The following is a 17,671-nucleotide window of genomic DNA, read 5'->3' as shown; positions in this document are numbered from 1 at the left end:
CTGTTTCAAACATGGTGTGCAAACTATTTGTTGTTGGGCTATTTGCACCTCATATCAAGACTTGAAAAAGGCCCACAAGTTTCTGTATATTTCTGTTTCTGTTCTAACGACTTACATGGTCGCATAGCAGGCATTGTGTTGCAGTAGCGTATCTTATTTAATCATTCCTTTCTTATGGAACCATTAAGTTTATTCTAATTTTTAGCTCCTGGGTAACACCTCAACCTGTATCTTTTATGTATTGTCACTTTGCTTCTTGTCACCACGGAACAGCATGGACACCAGAGGCCACCTCGATAGTGTTCTGTGCAGCCTATTAGGCTGAGTCTAAGGGTCGCTGGGAATGAGCTTTGGGAAGGTGGCCATCTTAGGCCCAGGCTAACAAACTTCAGTTTTACTTTATTCTTCATCAGCCATTGGATCTTCCTTTGACTACAGCCCCAGTGATTTTCTAATTTGGCCAAAAATATTTATATTTATAAAAAACTGTTGGCTGGGCAGAGTGGTTCACACCTATAATCCCAACACTTTGGGAGGCCGAGGTAGGAGGATCGCTAGAGCCCAGCAGTTTACACTAGCCTAGGTAACATAGCAAGACCCCAAATCTACCAAAAAAAAAGAAAGAGAAGAAAAGAAAAAAGAAACAATTTTAAAAAGTTTATTGAAGAGAGAGCAGTGCACATTTGAAAAACTGTGAAGTCATGTGGCAGAACTCCTTATCTCCTGGTGATGCTGGCACCAGGGTGGAGGAGGTGGGTACCACAACCAATGTGATGCCACCAAAACCTTGGCTTTGCCTCCCCCACCCTCCACATTCTAGAGGAAGACCTGCCTCTTCCTCACAGAGCTGAAGCTCCAGGGAATCCAGATTTCTCCCTGCTTCCCTCCCTCTTGCCTTTATCTCTGTACCACTAAGCCTACTTCGGACCCGGGAGCCCTTGGTGGTTTCCATGGCGTTCTCATGTACACCTTTATTCTCAGCCTCGTGCAGTTAGTGTGATGATTTCAATCCTCACATAGAACAGGCGGGGGAAGGAGCTTGTTCCAGATCACGCTGTCTGTGAGGTCCGTGCAGACCCGAGCCTGGGTCTTCACAAGGTTCCTCCCCTCCTACCGCTACCTTGGCTCACTCCCACCCCTGTCACTCGGTAACGGACTGATTTTCAGACCTCCCAATGTTTTCTGTTGTCTTCTGTCTAAACTGAACTGCTATGTTTAATAGATCAAAAGTTTACTCTTCAGGGCATTGAAAACAGTGTCCCAGCCACCTTTTGTAGGAGAAAGAAACCTAGAAAATCTCCATCTCCATCAAATGAGAGCTGTGCTTGCCCCTTAGAGCTACTTCTCCATCATCTGGGTCAAAACAATCGAACTCAGCCACAGCCGAGAAGCAAAGTAACAACTGCATGAGATACCTGGGAGCTAAAAAGTAGAAAAAACTTTATGGTTTCAGAAGAAAGGAATGATTCAGTTAGATAGGCCACCTCAACACAATGTCTATTATGCAACCATGCAAGTCATTAGAATGTTAGAAGGTCTAAAGGAAAGCTCTAGAAATCAAGCGAACATCATACAAACAAAGGCTCAACATGGTCTTATCACAGATGTCTTGATTGGCAGATTGGCCGCTGTTCAAGTGGCATCTTACACTTACCTGTCTGGACAGGATGCGCGCTGGTGGTGATGACATTCACAGAGGCGGACACGGTGGGAGAGGAAAGTGACGCTTTCACAGGAGGTGGGGTGCCGGAGACATGGGTTTGGGGCATAGGGGAAGAGATCGTTCCAGACTGTGGGGGCATGTCAATGGCAGGGCTGGAAGCTATGAGAGCTGAAGGCTGGGGTGAAGGGGGGTGCATCTCCCCTATTGGAGAGGGAACATTGTGGGTCACAGGTGAATAATCTGGGGGCTTAGCAAAAGAGGCGGCATTGGGGACCTGGGAAAACATAGTGACCCGGGACACCACTGGGATAGATTGGCTAGAAGAAAACGGTAGGCCACGTGGACTGTCCGCAAGACAGACAATGGGATCCTGCAGGTCACTAAAGGAACAAACCAGAGAAATAGATATGAGACACAAATGAGCTCCAGAGGGGGTGGATCTTTCCTCTCTGGCAATTATCTGACACTGTCAAGTTGACCTGTAGTTACATCAGGGACATGACACTTCCAGCCTTAACTGTACACTGTAGCAACCCACCTGGCCAGGTTGGGATAAAGGTGCTTTGCAAGTGTACATGAAATTTTCTTCGGCTTATCTGGGGGTCTGCAGAAGGCAGATCCCCAACACAGCTCCCGTTCACTGGGCTCAACTGTGAAGAGGTTGCCCTCCCTCCACTGTGAGGCACATAGGGAATCGGCAGCAGTGACGGACAAGGCCAGCAGCACCTCCGAATCCCCTGAGCACCTTAGCACCAATGCCTGGGCTCCCGCTCCAAAGCAGCTGACCTGGAACCTCTGGCGGTGGGCGCAGGTGCCCATTTGGATGCACGTCATTTTAATGTGCTTCTTTACTGCGGTGTAGCCTGCATAAAGTGTCCTAACCTTACATTTAGAGCGTCACGAATTTTATATATACTCACCACCTAGATCAAAACAGAGCATTTCCAGCACCCCAGAAGGCCACTCTGACACATCAGTATGTTTTAAAAATACCCCAGGTATTTCTAATGTACAGCTAATCTTAAGAACCAATATATTAGAAAGACCCTGAGTGGGCATCTAATTCTAGCCCAATGGTTCTCAAACTTGGCTGCACATTAGAATCACCCCACCCAGGAGTTTTTAAAAACTGGGAAGCCCAGGCCGCATCCTAACCAATCTCTGAGGGTAGGAGGCAGGCATCAGTGTTTGTATTTTTTTTTTTCCCTTTTTGTGGAGAATACATTCATTCATTCATTTAGAGACAGGGTCTTGTTTATCACCCAGGCTGGAATGCAGTGGCATGATCATGACTCACTGCAGCCTCCACTCCCCAGGCTCAAGTGATCCCTCCTGCCTCAGCCTCCCAGGTAGCTGGGACTACAGGTGTATACAACCATGCCCAGCTAATTTTCAAAAACTTTTTGTAGAGATGGAGTCTCACTATGTTGCCCAGGCTGGTCGTGAACTCCTGGGCTCAAGCGATCCTCCCACCTTGGCCTCCCAAAGTGCTGGGATTACAGGCATGAGCCACCATGCCCGGCTGTATCTATGTCTTTAAAATGCTCCAGAGGGTTTCAATATGTGGCCACGATTCAGAACCACTGCACTGCTCTACAGTCTATAGATAGACCCTCGGTGCTCAAAGTGGGGTCCATGAACCAGCAACACTGGCTTCACTTGGGGAGCTGGTCAGAAATGCAGAATCTCAGACCCAGACCTTCCTGGATCAGAATAGGCATTTTAACAAGATCCTGAGTGATGGATCTAGTCCACTTCCTAATTTTACAGAGCTCTAACTCACTTCTTCATTTGACCTGAGATTCAGAAGGTAAAGAAGCGCCTGCTCTTGAACACGGATACAGCTAGTTAATGATTGAGCCCTAGCTGGACAACAGTTTCACATCCTGCCCCCTTTTCTATATCCTGTTTCTTCTTAACCACTCTGAATGAGTAGCCACTAGGGGGCAATGCAGCTGCCTCAAAAGAGGGATGCTCTTCTGATCTGATCCCAGTGCTTCCAGAAACTCTACCCCCGAAATTGGGCTCAATGCTCCAGCTTAATGGGGCGTGTGATGCTCAGTGGGGCATGGTACTCTTTACTTTTTATTGCAGAATATGCTGCTACAATCCTTAACTGAAGACTTTTACCTATTCCTTAAGGCCCAATGTTTTAATATTAGTATATCCCAGAAATCTGGCCCACAAAGGGTGGACAGGCTACACTTAGCCTCCTCTTCCCATCTGAGAAGCTTCACAGATTTTTTAAAAAGTCCTTTTTATCTAAATACAATTTATATCTGATTGTAGAAGAATACAGAAAATGCTTCAAAGTAAGAAAGAAAATAAAAAGTAAAAAAAAAAATGCTTACAATGCCAGCAGGCAGGTCAATCATGGGGAACCAGAGTGAATATTTTCACTCATGTCCTTCCTGTTTCTTTCTATGTGTATTCCTGTATACCTGTGGTCACATCATGTGTGACTTTCAGAGTCTGCTGCTATTTTGGAGCACCCATCTCCCAGTTTCCCTCCATTGGAACAATGACTTTAAGGCATCAATTCTCAGCTTTGATGACACATTAGAATCGCCAGAAGGGCTTTTATTTTTTTTGAGACAGGGTATTGCTCTGTTGCTCAGGCTGGAACACAATGGCTAGATCATAGCTCACTGCAGCCTTGAGTTCCTGGGCTCAAGTGATTCTCCCACCTCAGACTACAGGCATGTGTCACCATGCCCAACTTTTTTTTTTTTTTTAATTTTTAGTAGAAACGAGGTCTCGCCCAGGCTGATCTTGAACTCCGGAGCTCAAGCAGTTCTCCCATCTGGGCCTTCCAAAGTGCTGGGATTATAGAGATCCTCAGCCAGGTGACTGGGAATCAGTATTTTTTAAAACTTTTTATTTGAACTAATTTTAGGCTTACAGAAATACTGTAAAAATAATACAGACAGATCTGTATACCTCCCACACAGCTTGGTCAACCAATGCTAACATCTAACATCCAAAATTAGACCCAAATGTCTATCAAAATTTAGTATATGACAAAGGTGACATCTCAGATCACTGAGGAAGAGATGAACTTTTTAATATTTAACTATTTAAAATTGTTTCAAAATCTGCATAACAAAAAAATGATAAAGTCAAAAGACAGCTGAAAAACTGGGAGAAAATATTTGCAACATATACCATAGATGTACATATAAAGAGCTAATATGCACAATATATAAAATACTCTTAAATAATTGATCAAATATCAATTAGAAAAAATACAGAAAAGACATGAACATGTAATTCACAAAAAGATACAGAATAGCCCCCAAATACATGAAAAAAAGTTCAGACTCTGCCTTAGTAAGAGAAATGCTGATTAAAGTAACGCTGAGATACCATTTCTCACCTATCAGACTGGCAAACATGTTTTTTAAATGACAAAACATTTAGTTGGTGAGTCTTGGGGAGTCAGAGTATGTTTAATGCTCCCCAGGTGATTCTAATGTGCAGCTAAGATTTCAAACCACTGGATTAAGGCCACGGTCCAAGGGGAAACTTCATACTGCAGAAAACTGCATTTTCCCTAAAATTGAAAGCCTTCTCTACTCCCATAATTCTAGAACTCCTTAGGTAGCACAGTGATTAATTTTTTTTTTTTTTTTTGAGACGGAGTCTCACTCTGTCACCCAGGCTGGAGTGCAGTGGCACCATCTTGGCTCACCTCAACCTCCACCTCCCGGGTTCAAGTGATTCTCCTGCCTCAGCCTCTCAAGTAGCTGGGATTACAGACGCATGCCACCATGCACGGTTAATTTTTTTTGGTATTTTTAGTAGAGATGAGTTTTCACTGTGTTAGCCAGGATGGTCTCGATCTCCTGACCTTGTGATTCTCCTGCCTCGGCCTCCCAAAGTGCTGGGATTACAGGCGTGAGCCACTGCGCCCAGCCTTATTTTTTTACTTTTTGAAGGAGAAGGGTCAGCATGTTTGTTACATACCACTGCAGCTTCTCCAGCTCTTCCGGGGAGGAAGGACAGGGTGTCTGGACAGAACAGCAGCAATGTTCTAGAGGAACAAGAAAAACGCACAGTCAAGAGCAAAGCAAGGTGGCGGCTCAGAACCATTGACTATCACAGTTCCTACACTGCCAGCATCGAAGAGAGTAACTGTCTAAACAGGTGACAAAATACATTGGATGCCGTCATATTGACAATTATATACTGTATACATAGTAAGTGCTCAAAAATATTTATTAATCTTTTGGGGGGGGTATATGCATGTAGCACTAATCACTCTTCAGGAACTCCTAAGAAGAATCCACAAGTAAACATATCTTGCAGGACGTGATGTTAAGTGAAATAAGCCGGCATGGAAAGACAAATACTGCATGAGCTCACTCAGATGTGGAATCTAAAAAGTCAAACTCAGAAACAGAGTGAAATGGGGTTTACTGGGAGAGGGTCCAAGGCGGAAGGAATGGGGAAATGCTGGACAAAAGACACAAAATTGCAGTTAGGCAGGAGGCATAAAACAGATCTACCGTACAGCATGGTGACTGCAGTTAATAATAACATACTGTATGCTCGGAAAGTGCTGAGAGTAGACCTTAAACGTTCTCACCACAAAAAATGACAGGTATGTGAGCTAATGCAGTGTTAAACAGTTGCTATAGCCATTCCATGCTGTGTATCAAAACCTCACGGTGTACACCACAAATATGTACAATTTTTGCTTGTCAATTAAAAAGTGGACACATCCCAGTAGCAACCCACTGAACACTCCAAAAAGAATTCTCCTTCTTCATAGGGTTTATTTTATCATGTTATCAAATAAGACATATTAAAACTTTATTAGTGGGGAGGGAGAAGGTTAGGACAAATACCTAATGTGTGTGGGCTTAAAACCTAGATGATGGGTTAACAGGTGCAGTAAACCACCATGGCACAAAAGGCAGTCTTGGGCCAGGCATGGTGGCTCATGCCTGTAATCTTGGCACTTTGGGAGGCTGAAGCAGGCAGATCACAAGGTCAAGAGATCAAAACCATCCTGGCCAACATGGTGAAACCCCGTCTCTACTAAAAATACAAAAAATTAGCTGGGCATGGTGTGGTGGCATGTGCCTGTAGTCCCAGCTACTTGGGAGGCTGAGGCAGGAAAATTGCTTGAACCCGGGAGGCGGAGGTTTCAGTGAGCCGAGATTGCGCCACTGCACTCCAGCCTAGGCAACAGAGTGAGACTAGGTCTCAAAATAAATGAATAAATAAATCTTTCTGGAAATTCTGTCTAGATTATCAGATAGCTAAGACTTGAAGACATTCTGTTTCTTTCTACTTTAGCCTTGGTTTAGGTGAAAAAAAATTAATGTTGCAAACCTGTACATTCTGCACATGTATTCCAGAACTTAACGTAAATTACAATAAAATAAAATAACTGTATTAGCAAGCAGGAAAAATAACCTTCTAGGGCTCTTTAAAAATTGCCCAATGGACAGGTGTGGTGGCTCACGCCTGTAATCCTAGCACTCTGGTAGGCAGAGACAGGAGGATTACTTGAGCCCAGGAGTTTGAGACCAACCTGGGCAATATGAGACTTCATCTCTACTAAAAATGTTAAAATTAGCTGGGTGTGGTGGTGCATGCCTGTAGTCCCAGCTACTCGGGGGGCTAAGGTGAGAGGATCACCGGAGTCTGGGAAGTCGAGGTTGCAGTGAGCCATGAGTGCACCACTGCACTCCAGCCTGGAAACAGACTGAGACACTGTCGAGAGAGAGAGAGAGAGAGAGAGAGAGAGAGAGAGAAATTGCCCAAGGACAAAGGAGTCAAAACAGAAAGCTGTAATGTATATAAATTTATTATATTTTCAATTAGAAAAATAACACATCAAGGGCCGGGTGCGGTGGCTCACGCCTGTAATCCCAGCACTTTGGGAGGCCGAGGCGGGTGGATCACGAGGTCAGGAGATCGAGACCATCCTGGTCAATATGGTGAAACCCCGTTTCTACTAAAAATACAAAAAAAATTAGCTGGGCACGGTGGCGCGTGCCTGTAATCCCAGCTACTCAGGAGGCTGAGGCAGGAGAATTGCCTGAACCCAGGAGGCGGAGGTTGCGGTGAGCCGAGATCACGCCATTGCACTCCAGCCTGGGTAACAAGAGCGAAACTCCGTCTCAAAAAAAAAAAAAAAAGAAAAAAGAAAAATAACACATCAAAAGCCACATGAAGAGAAATGCAGCAATAATAACAATAATAGACAACTTACCCATTGGTCGAATCTTTACTCTTTCCAAAGCAGCTATTACAGCACATGCATTCATTGTATTATTCAGTTTTATTGTGAATGTGCAATTTAATGTGCTGTAAAGAGAAATTTACATAACCAGAATGTTACTAAGTAGGAAACCTACCTACATATCTGTAATTGCTCTTGCAAACTTAGAGTGAAGAAAGGGGACACTGATACTGTTCACTTGTGATGTCACCCCAGTAAGCTTGTAAATACCCATTTACCATGGTTTGAATTTTACCCAAAAAGACTTTATATTAAGAGACATTTATGGAGGTTGACATTCACAGAGGTTGCAAACCAGAGACTCTCTGACCACACACAGGTGCTGGATCATTTTGCCTGCCTACACAATGAACAGGCAGGGGTGAAACTTGGTTGCAGAGACAAGCAAGCACCTTGACACCTTTAATCTCACCCCACAAACACTAGCTGGCCACTTGCCTGGTGTCTATAAACATTTGAGCTTCCATCATGGGAGCCCTTTCACATACCAGCCTAGATGAACATCAAGATCTTTTTTTTCTCTCTCTCTCTCTTTTTCTTTTTAGATGGAGTCTCGCTCTGTCACCCAGGCTGGAGTGCAGTGGTGTGATCTTGGCTCACTGCAACCTCCCTGCCTCCCGGGTTCAAATGATTCTCCTCCCTTAGCCTCCCTAGTATCTGGGATTACAGGTGTGTACCACCACACCCCACTAATTTTTGTATTTTTAGTAGAGATAGGGTTTTGCCATGTTGGCCAGGCTAGTCTCAAACTCCTGACCTCAGGTGATCCACCCACCTTGGCCTCCCAAAGTGCTGGGATTACAAGCGTGAGCCATTGCACCCAGCCCACATCAAGACCTTTCAAATCCAAAATCTTTCTGTGGCCGGGTGCATTGGCTCACACCTGTAATTCCAGCACTTTGGGAGGCCGAGGCAGGCGGATCACTTGAGTCCAGGAGTTTGAGACCAGCCTGGCCAACATGCTGAAAACCTGTCTCTACTAAAAATATAAAAATTAGCTGTGTGTGGTGGTGCATGCCTGTAATCCTAGCTACTCAGGAGGCTAAGGCAGGGAGAGTTGCTTTAACCTGGGAGGCGGTGGTTGCAGTGAGCCGAGATTGTGCCATTACACTCCAGCCTGGGCAACAGAGTGAGACTCCATCTCAAAAAAAAAAAATCTTTCTGGAAATTCTATCTAGATTATCAGGTAGCTAAGAATTGAAGACATTCTCTCTTTCTACCTTAGCCTTGGTTTAGGTGAAAGAAAATTAATGTTGCAATAACGAAAAGAGGTCACTGAAATGAACTAAGTATGTATAGTGGATAGGGATTACAATTTCACAGAAGACTTGCCCTTATCTGTACCAATGAATAGTCTGATGAGTAGAAACTCTCAATTTCTAGGACTTTGACTGTCACAGAAGGCTTGGGGTCCAGGTAGTGAGAGTATTGCCCTATAAGCCATTGGTTTACACGGCCAGGACAGCCAATGGACACAATTTAAAATGATAATCTGTGCAACCCCAAATAATTGTTGGACAACCTCTGATTCACTCCTGCCTGTATGTGCTACTTAATTTGTTCTTTTCTTTTCTTTCTCTCTTTCTTTTTTTTTCTTTTCCTTTCCTTCCCCTTTTCTTTTCTTTCATTCATTCATTTATTTGAGATAGTCTCACTCTTTTGCCCAGGCTGTAGTGCAGTGGTGCAATCTCGGCTCACTGCAACCTCTGCCTCCCAGGCTGAGCGATTCTTGTGCCTCAGCCTCCCAAGTAGCTGAGATTAAAGGCGCCCACCCCTACGCCCGGCTAATTTTTGTATTTTTAGTGGAGATGGGCTTCCGCTTTGTTGGCCAGGCTGGTCTTGAACACCTGACCTCAAGTGATCCAACCACCTTGGCCTCCCAAAGTGCTGGGATTACAGGCGTGAGGCACCACACTCAGCCATGTTCTTTTTTCTTTCTTTCCAATCTTTTCCTTCCCCCTCTCTCCTTCTTTTCCCAAGCTCCATGTTACGTTCCTTCTTTTTGGTTTGGCCTTCATCCTGCCTGGACCACTGGAAGCCATTTCTTGCTTATATCAGTGGCCCTTGGGGCTAAGGACACTGATGACCCTTAGCCTTGTGGAACCACAGGTAAATGGCCTGATACTACACACTTCTCTGTGCTTCATAAAGAAGCAAGAAGATAGATATGACAGAGTGATCAGTGTTTGGAAAAATAAAAATATTTAAATCCAAATATTTTTGGATTTAATATGTATTTATTTTAGAGGACCCCCTTTGCATTTGCAATTTAACTAAGACTCCTTAATACTTTATTTCTCATAAATGGAGAGAGAATGATATTTATGAAGGTATTAGAAATGACTGACCTTTGGGCGTCTGCTGTAGCACACATTATAAAATAAGTCTGAAACAAAACAAAAAACACATAAACACATATATGTTACTTTGAACAGCTGGAAATAACAGAAAAGACCCAAGGCTAATGACAGAATGTTAGCATCATGAGAGCCGTTAGGGATTGTCCATTTCACGTTCCTACCAGATTCCCAGCCTATCATCAACGCTCTTCAGGACATACCAACTCCATGAGGTCACTATTACACAAGGAAGCTCATTTTCCTGGCGTTTATATTTTAAGAAACTCTTGGTCTTACATGAAGGAAAATCTACCTCCTTGTAATGTCTACCCATTGCTTCTAGTTGTGATTTTTCGAATAAAAAAACTAGCCCATTCATTCTTTTACATGACAAATGTGGGAGAATTCGAATACATATCTCCCAGGAATGCAGAACCCTATGCTTTACCCAAATCATAACAATAATTATAAACAAGTTACAGGGTGTACTATGATTACCTCACTTAGGGTTTGCAGGGTTTTGTTGAGCTCTGAGCGTCTGTAATAAAATGAGAGAAATTGACATCAAAGAGACAATTAGTGATATTAAATTCAAAACATGTTAGATTTTAGCAATTAAATCAAGCACATGATATACATTGCTTACGGGGTTCACTTTGAAGAAACAGAGCATAATAAGAGAGTCCTACGCGGCAAGAAAATAAATTATTTATATGACAAGGGAAACCAACCAGACAGGAGCTATATCGGTTCTAACCAAAAGCGAGATACAAATTATGGTTGGACAATTTCGTTATTCATGAGGCTACTGCAACTTCAGGCAGCTTCTTCTGGCAGAGGGCCAGGGGCAGAGCTGGCTCCAGGCAAAAATTTCTGAGAGGAGCAGGCCACTCACCATGGGGACCCTTGCCTCTGATTTCTTCCTCACCCCATCTCACAACACCCCCTTAGGAATTTCCCTTATTCCCCTCCCCCAATCCCACTCCAGCAACATTTTCATTTCTTCAAAGTGGCAGAGCTTCCCATAAGCTGGGATGAAAGGAATCTAGTTAGAGAATTCACTCTAAGGCGGTAGTTCTCAAACAGGGGTGACTCCGCCCTCCAGGGGTTATTTGGCAATGTCTGGAGACACTTTTGGTTATCCCTGAGGAGAGTGCTACTGGCATTTGGTAGAGAGAGGCCAGGGATGCTGTTAGACACCTTACAATGCACAGGATACCCCCACAACAAAGGATGATCCAGCCCCAAAAGTCAAGAGTGTCAAGGTTGAGAAACTCTGATCCAAGGAATGGTGGCACCAGGCAAGGTCTGGAAGGAAGGAAGGGTCATGGCAGTAGCTGCTAACTCCTCAAGCTAGCAGGTGCCATTCCTCCATAACTGTGCTCAGAGACCACCTCCTGGGCTCAGGTGATCCTCCTGCCTCAGCCTCCTGAGTAGCTGGAACTATAGGCACATGCTACCATGCCCGGCTAATTTTCTGTAGAGACCAGGTCTCGCCATCTTGCCCAGGCTGGTCTCAAACTTCTGGGCTCAAGTGATCTGCCTGCCTCAGTCTCCCACAGTGCTGGGATTACAGGCATGAGCCACCATGCTCAGCCTACAAGTCACCTTCTTTCTGGGGGTTCCCCTGTCCCTCCCCTGCGGTCAGACTGGTTTAATTGCTCCTCCTGCTCTGTATTCAGAGTCTTAGAACATTCATCCTTTGGTACCCTATACAAGCCACCTTCAGTGCAGGGGTCGCACTGTATTGTTATTTGTTTCATCTTTGTCTTCCTCACCAGATTCTAGAGGCCTGGTTCTCACAATTAGCTTCATGTTGGAAACATGCCGATGTCTGGGGTCTTAGCCCCCAAATCCTGATTTGTTATAGAGCGTGCCTGGGCACTGGGATTTCTGAAAACTCCCCAGGTGATTTTAATATGCATGCAGCCAGGGATGAGAACCACTGCTCTTGACTTGGTTTTCCATCTCAGAGAGTTAGGTTTATCCCTATGGATCCCCAAGGCCCAGCACAAAGTAGGTGTTCAACAAATGCCTGGTGACCTTAAATGAACTCAGCTCTATTTCTAGTCTAGTAATTAAGCGTAATTACAAGTATGCCAAGTTGTGTTCTAATTGTAAATTTGTGAGTTAAAAAAAAGAAAGTTTCGGCCAGGCACAGTGGCATGCCTGTAATTCTAAATTCTAAATTCTAATTGTAAATTTGTGAGTTAAAAAAAAGAAAGTTTCGGCCAGGCACAGTGGCATGCCTGTAATTCTAGCACTTTGGGAGGACGAGGTGGGCAAATCACTTGAGGTCAGGAGTTCAAGACCACCCTGGCCAACATGACAAAACCCCGTCTCTACTAAAAATACAAAAATTAGCCAGGTGTAGTGGCACACGCCTGTAATCCCAGCTACTTGGGAGGCTGAGGGTTGAGAATTGCTTGAACCCAGGAGGGTGTAGGTTGCAGTGAGCCAAGATCGCACCATTGCACTCCAGCCTGGGCGACAGAGCGAGACTCCATCTCAAAAAAAAAAAGTTTCTTCTTTTATTGCCCATCTAAAGTTCCAGATCCTTCCACGGCATTGATCTCTTCTGCTTTTCGTTTCACATCTATATCTGAATAGTTAGAAAAGCTAGATTTCATTAGGAGGTCAAAGAATAGGCATAAAGGACATGAGTAACACGCCGCCGTACTCCCAGTTCTCAGCAGTTGAACTTCTTGACCACTACAAACTCAGCAGGCCCTAGGGATGTTTGCTCTCTGCCAAATGCTTCTCTCTGCCTAGGCATTGCTGAATCATCAGATACAGCCAGGTCAAAATGCTAATTTGAAAGATGACCCATAAGAAGAGAAATTTGTTTTGTTTTTAAAGGAAAGGTTTTTCTTTTCAGTGTCATCACAGACACCAGAGCAGATTTGCTTCAAAAGTTTATAGCAATCTCATTTGTGAGGTAGTGGTAATGCTGAGAGTAGATGAATTTCATCTCTGATGCTGCTTCGCTGGCTGCTATAAGGGCAGAAATATGAAGTTGCCCCTTTCGGTGACAGACAGAGTAAGACCATCTGCTGGCCTAGGCCATCCTGGTGGCTGACATTTTGACTTACTGTTTAACTGGAGGCATCTATTTGTTTTTTTTTGAGACAGAGTTTTGCACTTGTTGCCCAGGCTGGAGTGCAGTGGCACAATCTCAGCTCACTGCAACCTCCGCCTCCTGGGTTCAAGCATTTTTCCTGCCTCAGCCTCCCAAGTATCTGGGATTACAGGCACCCGCCACCACACCTGGCTAATTTTTGTATTTTTAGTAGAGATAGGGTTTCACCATGTTCGCCAGGCTGGTCTTAAACTCCTGACCTCAGGTGATCCGCCTGTCTCAGCCTCCCAAAGTACTGGGATTACAGGCATGAGCCACCGCCCCTGGCCAAGGAGGCATCTATTTGTAATGCATTCCTCATTGTCTGTGCTTGTCCTTGTAAGCCCAGGTCTACTTAACAAAGACTTCTCTCTGACTTACGAATCACTGATGCTTCATGAAAGCACGAACACATCATATATTTGGAGTCACACCTTGGACTCCTCTTTTAACCATGCTGGATAACAAATCATATTAAAATTCATATGCTAATTCAAATGAAGCTGTTATGTAACTTCAGAGCATCAAAGAGCCTCATAGGGATAAAGTTGATGGGATTATGGTTAGTTTGCAACAAAGTCAAGAACCAGTTGTCTCTATAACCTTTAGGCCGGTCTCTTTCCCATTCTTAGTTTTCAATAGCAAACATGGCTCAACAAGTACCCTTCCATAGCTGACGTCTGATGTGTTAAACGGCAGATTACTCACTTTGATTCACTTAGAGACAGGACTCTAGTTAAGGTGTCATTCGTTTTATCTTGATTCTGTTAGAAGCACAAAATCATTAAGAATATGACGAACATTGTTTTGTTGTTTGTTTGTCTGAACTCTCTAACGATAAGTCGTTCTTCAGTTTTGTTGGCCACCCAAATAACTATGCCCCAAAGACTGAATCCTAACTGCAAGGAACATTGTCTAGCCAATGATCAAGTTGCAGTTTTATAGAAAAGGGAGGGCAAAAAGTGGTTCTCAAAGGTTAATCCACATTGGCTGAGCTGTTTTTCTTTGAGATGGAGTCTCGCTCTGTTACCCAGGCTGGAGTGCGCGATCTCGGCTCACCGCAACCTCCACCTCCGGGGTTCAAGCGATTCTCCTGCCTCAGCCTCCCAAGTAGCTGGGATTACGGGCGTGTGCCACCACGTCCGGCTAATTTTTTGTATTTTTAGTAGAGACAGGGTTTCACCGTGTTAGCCAGGATGGTCTCAATCTCCTGACCTCATGATCCGCCTGCCTCAGCCTCCCAATGTGCTGGGATTACAGGCGTGAGCCACCAACCCCGGCCGCTATTTTTGTTTTATGTTTCCTTTAAAAAATATTCTAAGTCAGCAACTCTGATGTGCTAATTTCTGTCTTTCTTCATTTCAAGAGTTCCCCGCAAAGAACACTATTAACATTCTTGTCATGAAAGGTCCTGGATCTAAGTAACAGACCTCAGAGTAAAAAGGAAAACTTGATAGCGGCCATCGCTGTATTTCTAGCAACCAGCGCATTGATTGCCTGGCACATAGTAGGTGCTCAGAAACAGTCATTGAGTGAATGAACCACATTTGGCTGGGATCCTCTAAATCAATCTAGGTTTTAAAAAGGCTGATACCACTGCATCAGAATCCCCCATGGAGAGAACAGAATCACATTCAGAATATTATTCTTAGATTCAATATATACATTTCTTGTTGCTAAGAGTTTCTAATATAATTTAAAATTTTAACTGGCAGTAGAACTGCATCATCTTAACATTCTTATTCAGCAGCAAGCCTACTGAAAACTAAAATCATTAACAAAATACCACGATTATTATGAATTCAAGCCCTCGCTACAAAGTTAGGGACTCGACACATTTTATTTAAATTTGGTCATAACAATAAATATGCCAAATATCATAAATAATCTGAACCTCGAACAAATCTTTAAATACACATGAATTTGCCTTTTAAGATTGCAGTAAGAAAAATCTTTAAAACTTACCTGGGGAATGGTGCTTTCTTCATCATATTGAAACATGATCTCACCTCTAAAAAATGCTAAAAAATAGATTTTCAAAAAGAAATGTGAGACTTGTATCTTTGTAGCTTGAGGATTAATACCACATACAAAAAGATGATCAAATTATAAGGTTTCACTGAATTGTTTTTATTCACATTTACTCTGTCAGTAAGTTACTCAACTATTATCAATATAATTTTCAGAAACTATGAACTGCAAATTTTATGTGGTAATTCAGAAAGAGAAAACTTGCCCTCTTGTTAAGAAATTTTATTCCTAGGGGCTTTCACTCTATCTGGAAACAAATAAAATAGAGACTCCTAAACAGAAGGATGTGGTCTGCACTTCACAATCTATATGCAGGGTTGTCCAATCTTTTGGCTTCCCTGGGCCACATTGAAAGAAGAATTGTCTTGGGCCACATGTAAAACACACTAATGATAGCTGATGAGCTTAAAAAAAAGGGCCCTGCATCAATCTCATAATGTTTTATGAAAGTTTACAAATTTGTGTTGGGCCACATACAAAGCGGTCCTGGGCCGCATGTGGCCCCTGGGCCGTGGGTTGAACAAGCTTGATCTATAGGAACCCCAAACTGGCCTTGTGAGCAATGGGGCAAGGATGTCACATAAACTAGAGCCAGGGCTCAGCCAATGTTTTTGGTGATTGAGCAGGTAGTAAATATTTGAGGGTTTACGGGTTGTATGGTCTTTGTTGTCACTACCCAACTCTGCCATTGTAGAATGAAAGCAGCCATAGAAAATACATAAGCAAACAGGCATAGGCTGTGTTCCAATAAAACTTTATTTACAAAAACAGGCCATATTTGGACTATGGCAAGTAGTGCCAACCTGTAAGCTAGAAGGCCTCCTCCTCTCATCATCTTTTATTGCACCCCAAAGTACAGCAACTGATTCCTGCTTAAAAATGGCCAAGGAAGCCAAGAGACCAGTATCTGACGTGATCTATTTCAGCAACTTTTCTACTGAGAACCTCACCTTCTGCATATCGACACTGAAATTTCAATTCATACAGCATGTAATTATTTTAAAAAATGATATCTGCATAGAATTACTTACACATTTTTTAAAATCTTAACTTTTAAATGATTATTTAAATTGTGTGTGTGTGTGTACATGCATGCTAACATCCACAACATCTCTGCCTCTTATTCTTACTGAGTGAATGCTGAGTTTCATGAATGTGCTGGGAGCACAGTGGGGCCAGAGCAACCAGGGAGCCACCACCTTCTGACCATCAGCCTAACTCTTAGTCAGCTCCCACTTTCTTCACCAGCCTCCATTTTTCTTAGTGAACCCAGACTGGAACCTGGAAGTGAAGGCCTCCAGTTTCTGGCAGGGTACCATGGGGCTTCTGGTGCCAAAAGAGCTGGTTCCCTGATGAGGCTGTTTTCACCGACACTCAGACAAATGGTCAATTCGGTCCCTTCACTGGGGAAAACATGACTGCAACCAGCTTTCTGGCATCTGTTCTTCAAGATGACCAGTTGTTTGTTTGTTTGTTTTTTAACTACATGTTCAATTTTCAAATAGTTATCAAACATCGTGTAGACACAACACTGAACTAGACATTAGTCATCAGCCCAAAACATAAATGAAGCATGAAAATAATGACATTACGGGGAATTCGGTGAACAGAAGAGTCAGGAGGAAGGAGAAATGGAGGAGGAAAACGGAAGAGAGAGTTATACAATATACATAAATGAAATGTATCCAACACTTTTCTTTCTTTAATCAAAACCAACTAATATTTTCCTCCTATATTCAACCTGGACCGTAGTATTAGCAGAAAGCTCAGATGAGCAAATCTTGCATTCACACAATAGAAAGTGTAAAACATTCTTTCAATGGGATGTTTTCTTGTTTTCTAAATTATCCAACCTTAACTTATTTTACTTGAAATTGTTACCTATGTTTTTCAAACAAATGATTAAACTGTTAAAAGGAATGGAATAAAGAAAACATTCCTGTCATGACTGCTTATTACTATAATCACAATAAGACTTTCATATCATAAAATACCGAGTTAACTTCCTCTTCTCGCCTTCTCATGATCTCCTGGCCAGTTCTGATCTGCCACAGCATATTTTTCTGTTTTTCACATTTGCTTTCATTGGTTTTAACAAGGAAGGGAGCCCAGGGAGCCAAACCAAGGTGAGAAAAGTGGATGTTTCATTCCTTCTGGCCCACGACAGAAGGGAAAATATTCCCATTTCAAAAATAGCATGTTCTGAAGAGATTTCCATCTCAACTTTTAAAAATAGCAAATGGCTGTAGTTAAAGATGGCAAAA

The 17,671-nt window shown here is 43.2% G+C and overlaps 1 protein-coding gene across 1 annotated transcript in view; it reads right to left on the bottom strand.

Annotated features, from left to right (window-relative positions):
- Window positions 1-17,671, bottom strand: part of ADGRG2 (adhesion G protein-coupled receptor G2) — a 130,164-nt gene that overhangs the window by 23,213 nt on the left and 89,280 nt on the right. Inside the window, exons 9-15 of the mRNA XM_064364479.1 lie at window positions 15,342-15,397; window positions 14,085-14,140; window positions 10,757-10,796; window positions 10,268-10,305; window positions 7,890-7,984; window positions 5,630-5,696; window positions 1,655-2,043 (exon numbers count right to left, since the gene is read on the bottom strand). Coding sequence (XP_064220549.1) covers window positions 1,655-2,043; window positions 5,630-5,696; window positions 7,890-7,984; window positions 10,268-10,305; window positions 10,757-10,796; window positions 14,085-14,140; window positions 15,342-15,397 — 741 coding nt within the window. The remainder of the gene's footprint in view (window positions 1-1,654; window positions 2,044-5,629; window positions 5,697-7,889; window positions 7,985-10,267; window positions 10,306-10,756; window positions 10,797-14,084; window positions 14,141-15,341; window positions 15,398-17,671) is intronic.

Source organism: Aotus nancymaae, unplaced genomic scaffold (genome assembly GCF_030222135.1).
Source record: "Aotus nancymaae isolate 86718 unplaced genomic scaffold, 86718_ANA_hifiasm-v0.15.2.pri h1tg000058l, whole genome shotgun sequence".
NCBI classification, from domain to species: domain Eukaryota; kingdom Metazoa; phylum Chordata; class Mammalia; order Primates; family Aotidae; genus Aotus; species Aotus nancymaae.
Note: the sequence above shows the minus strand (reverse complement) of the source record. Positions and strands in the feature narration are given on the sequence as shown.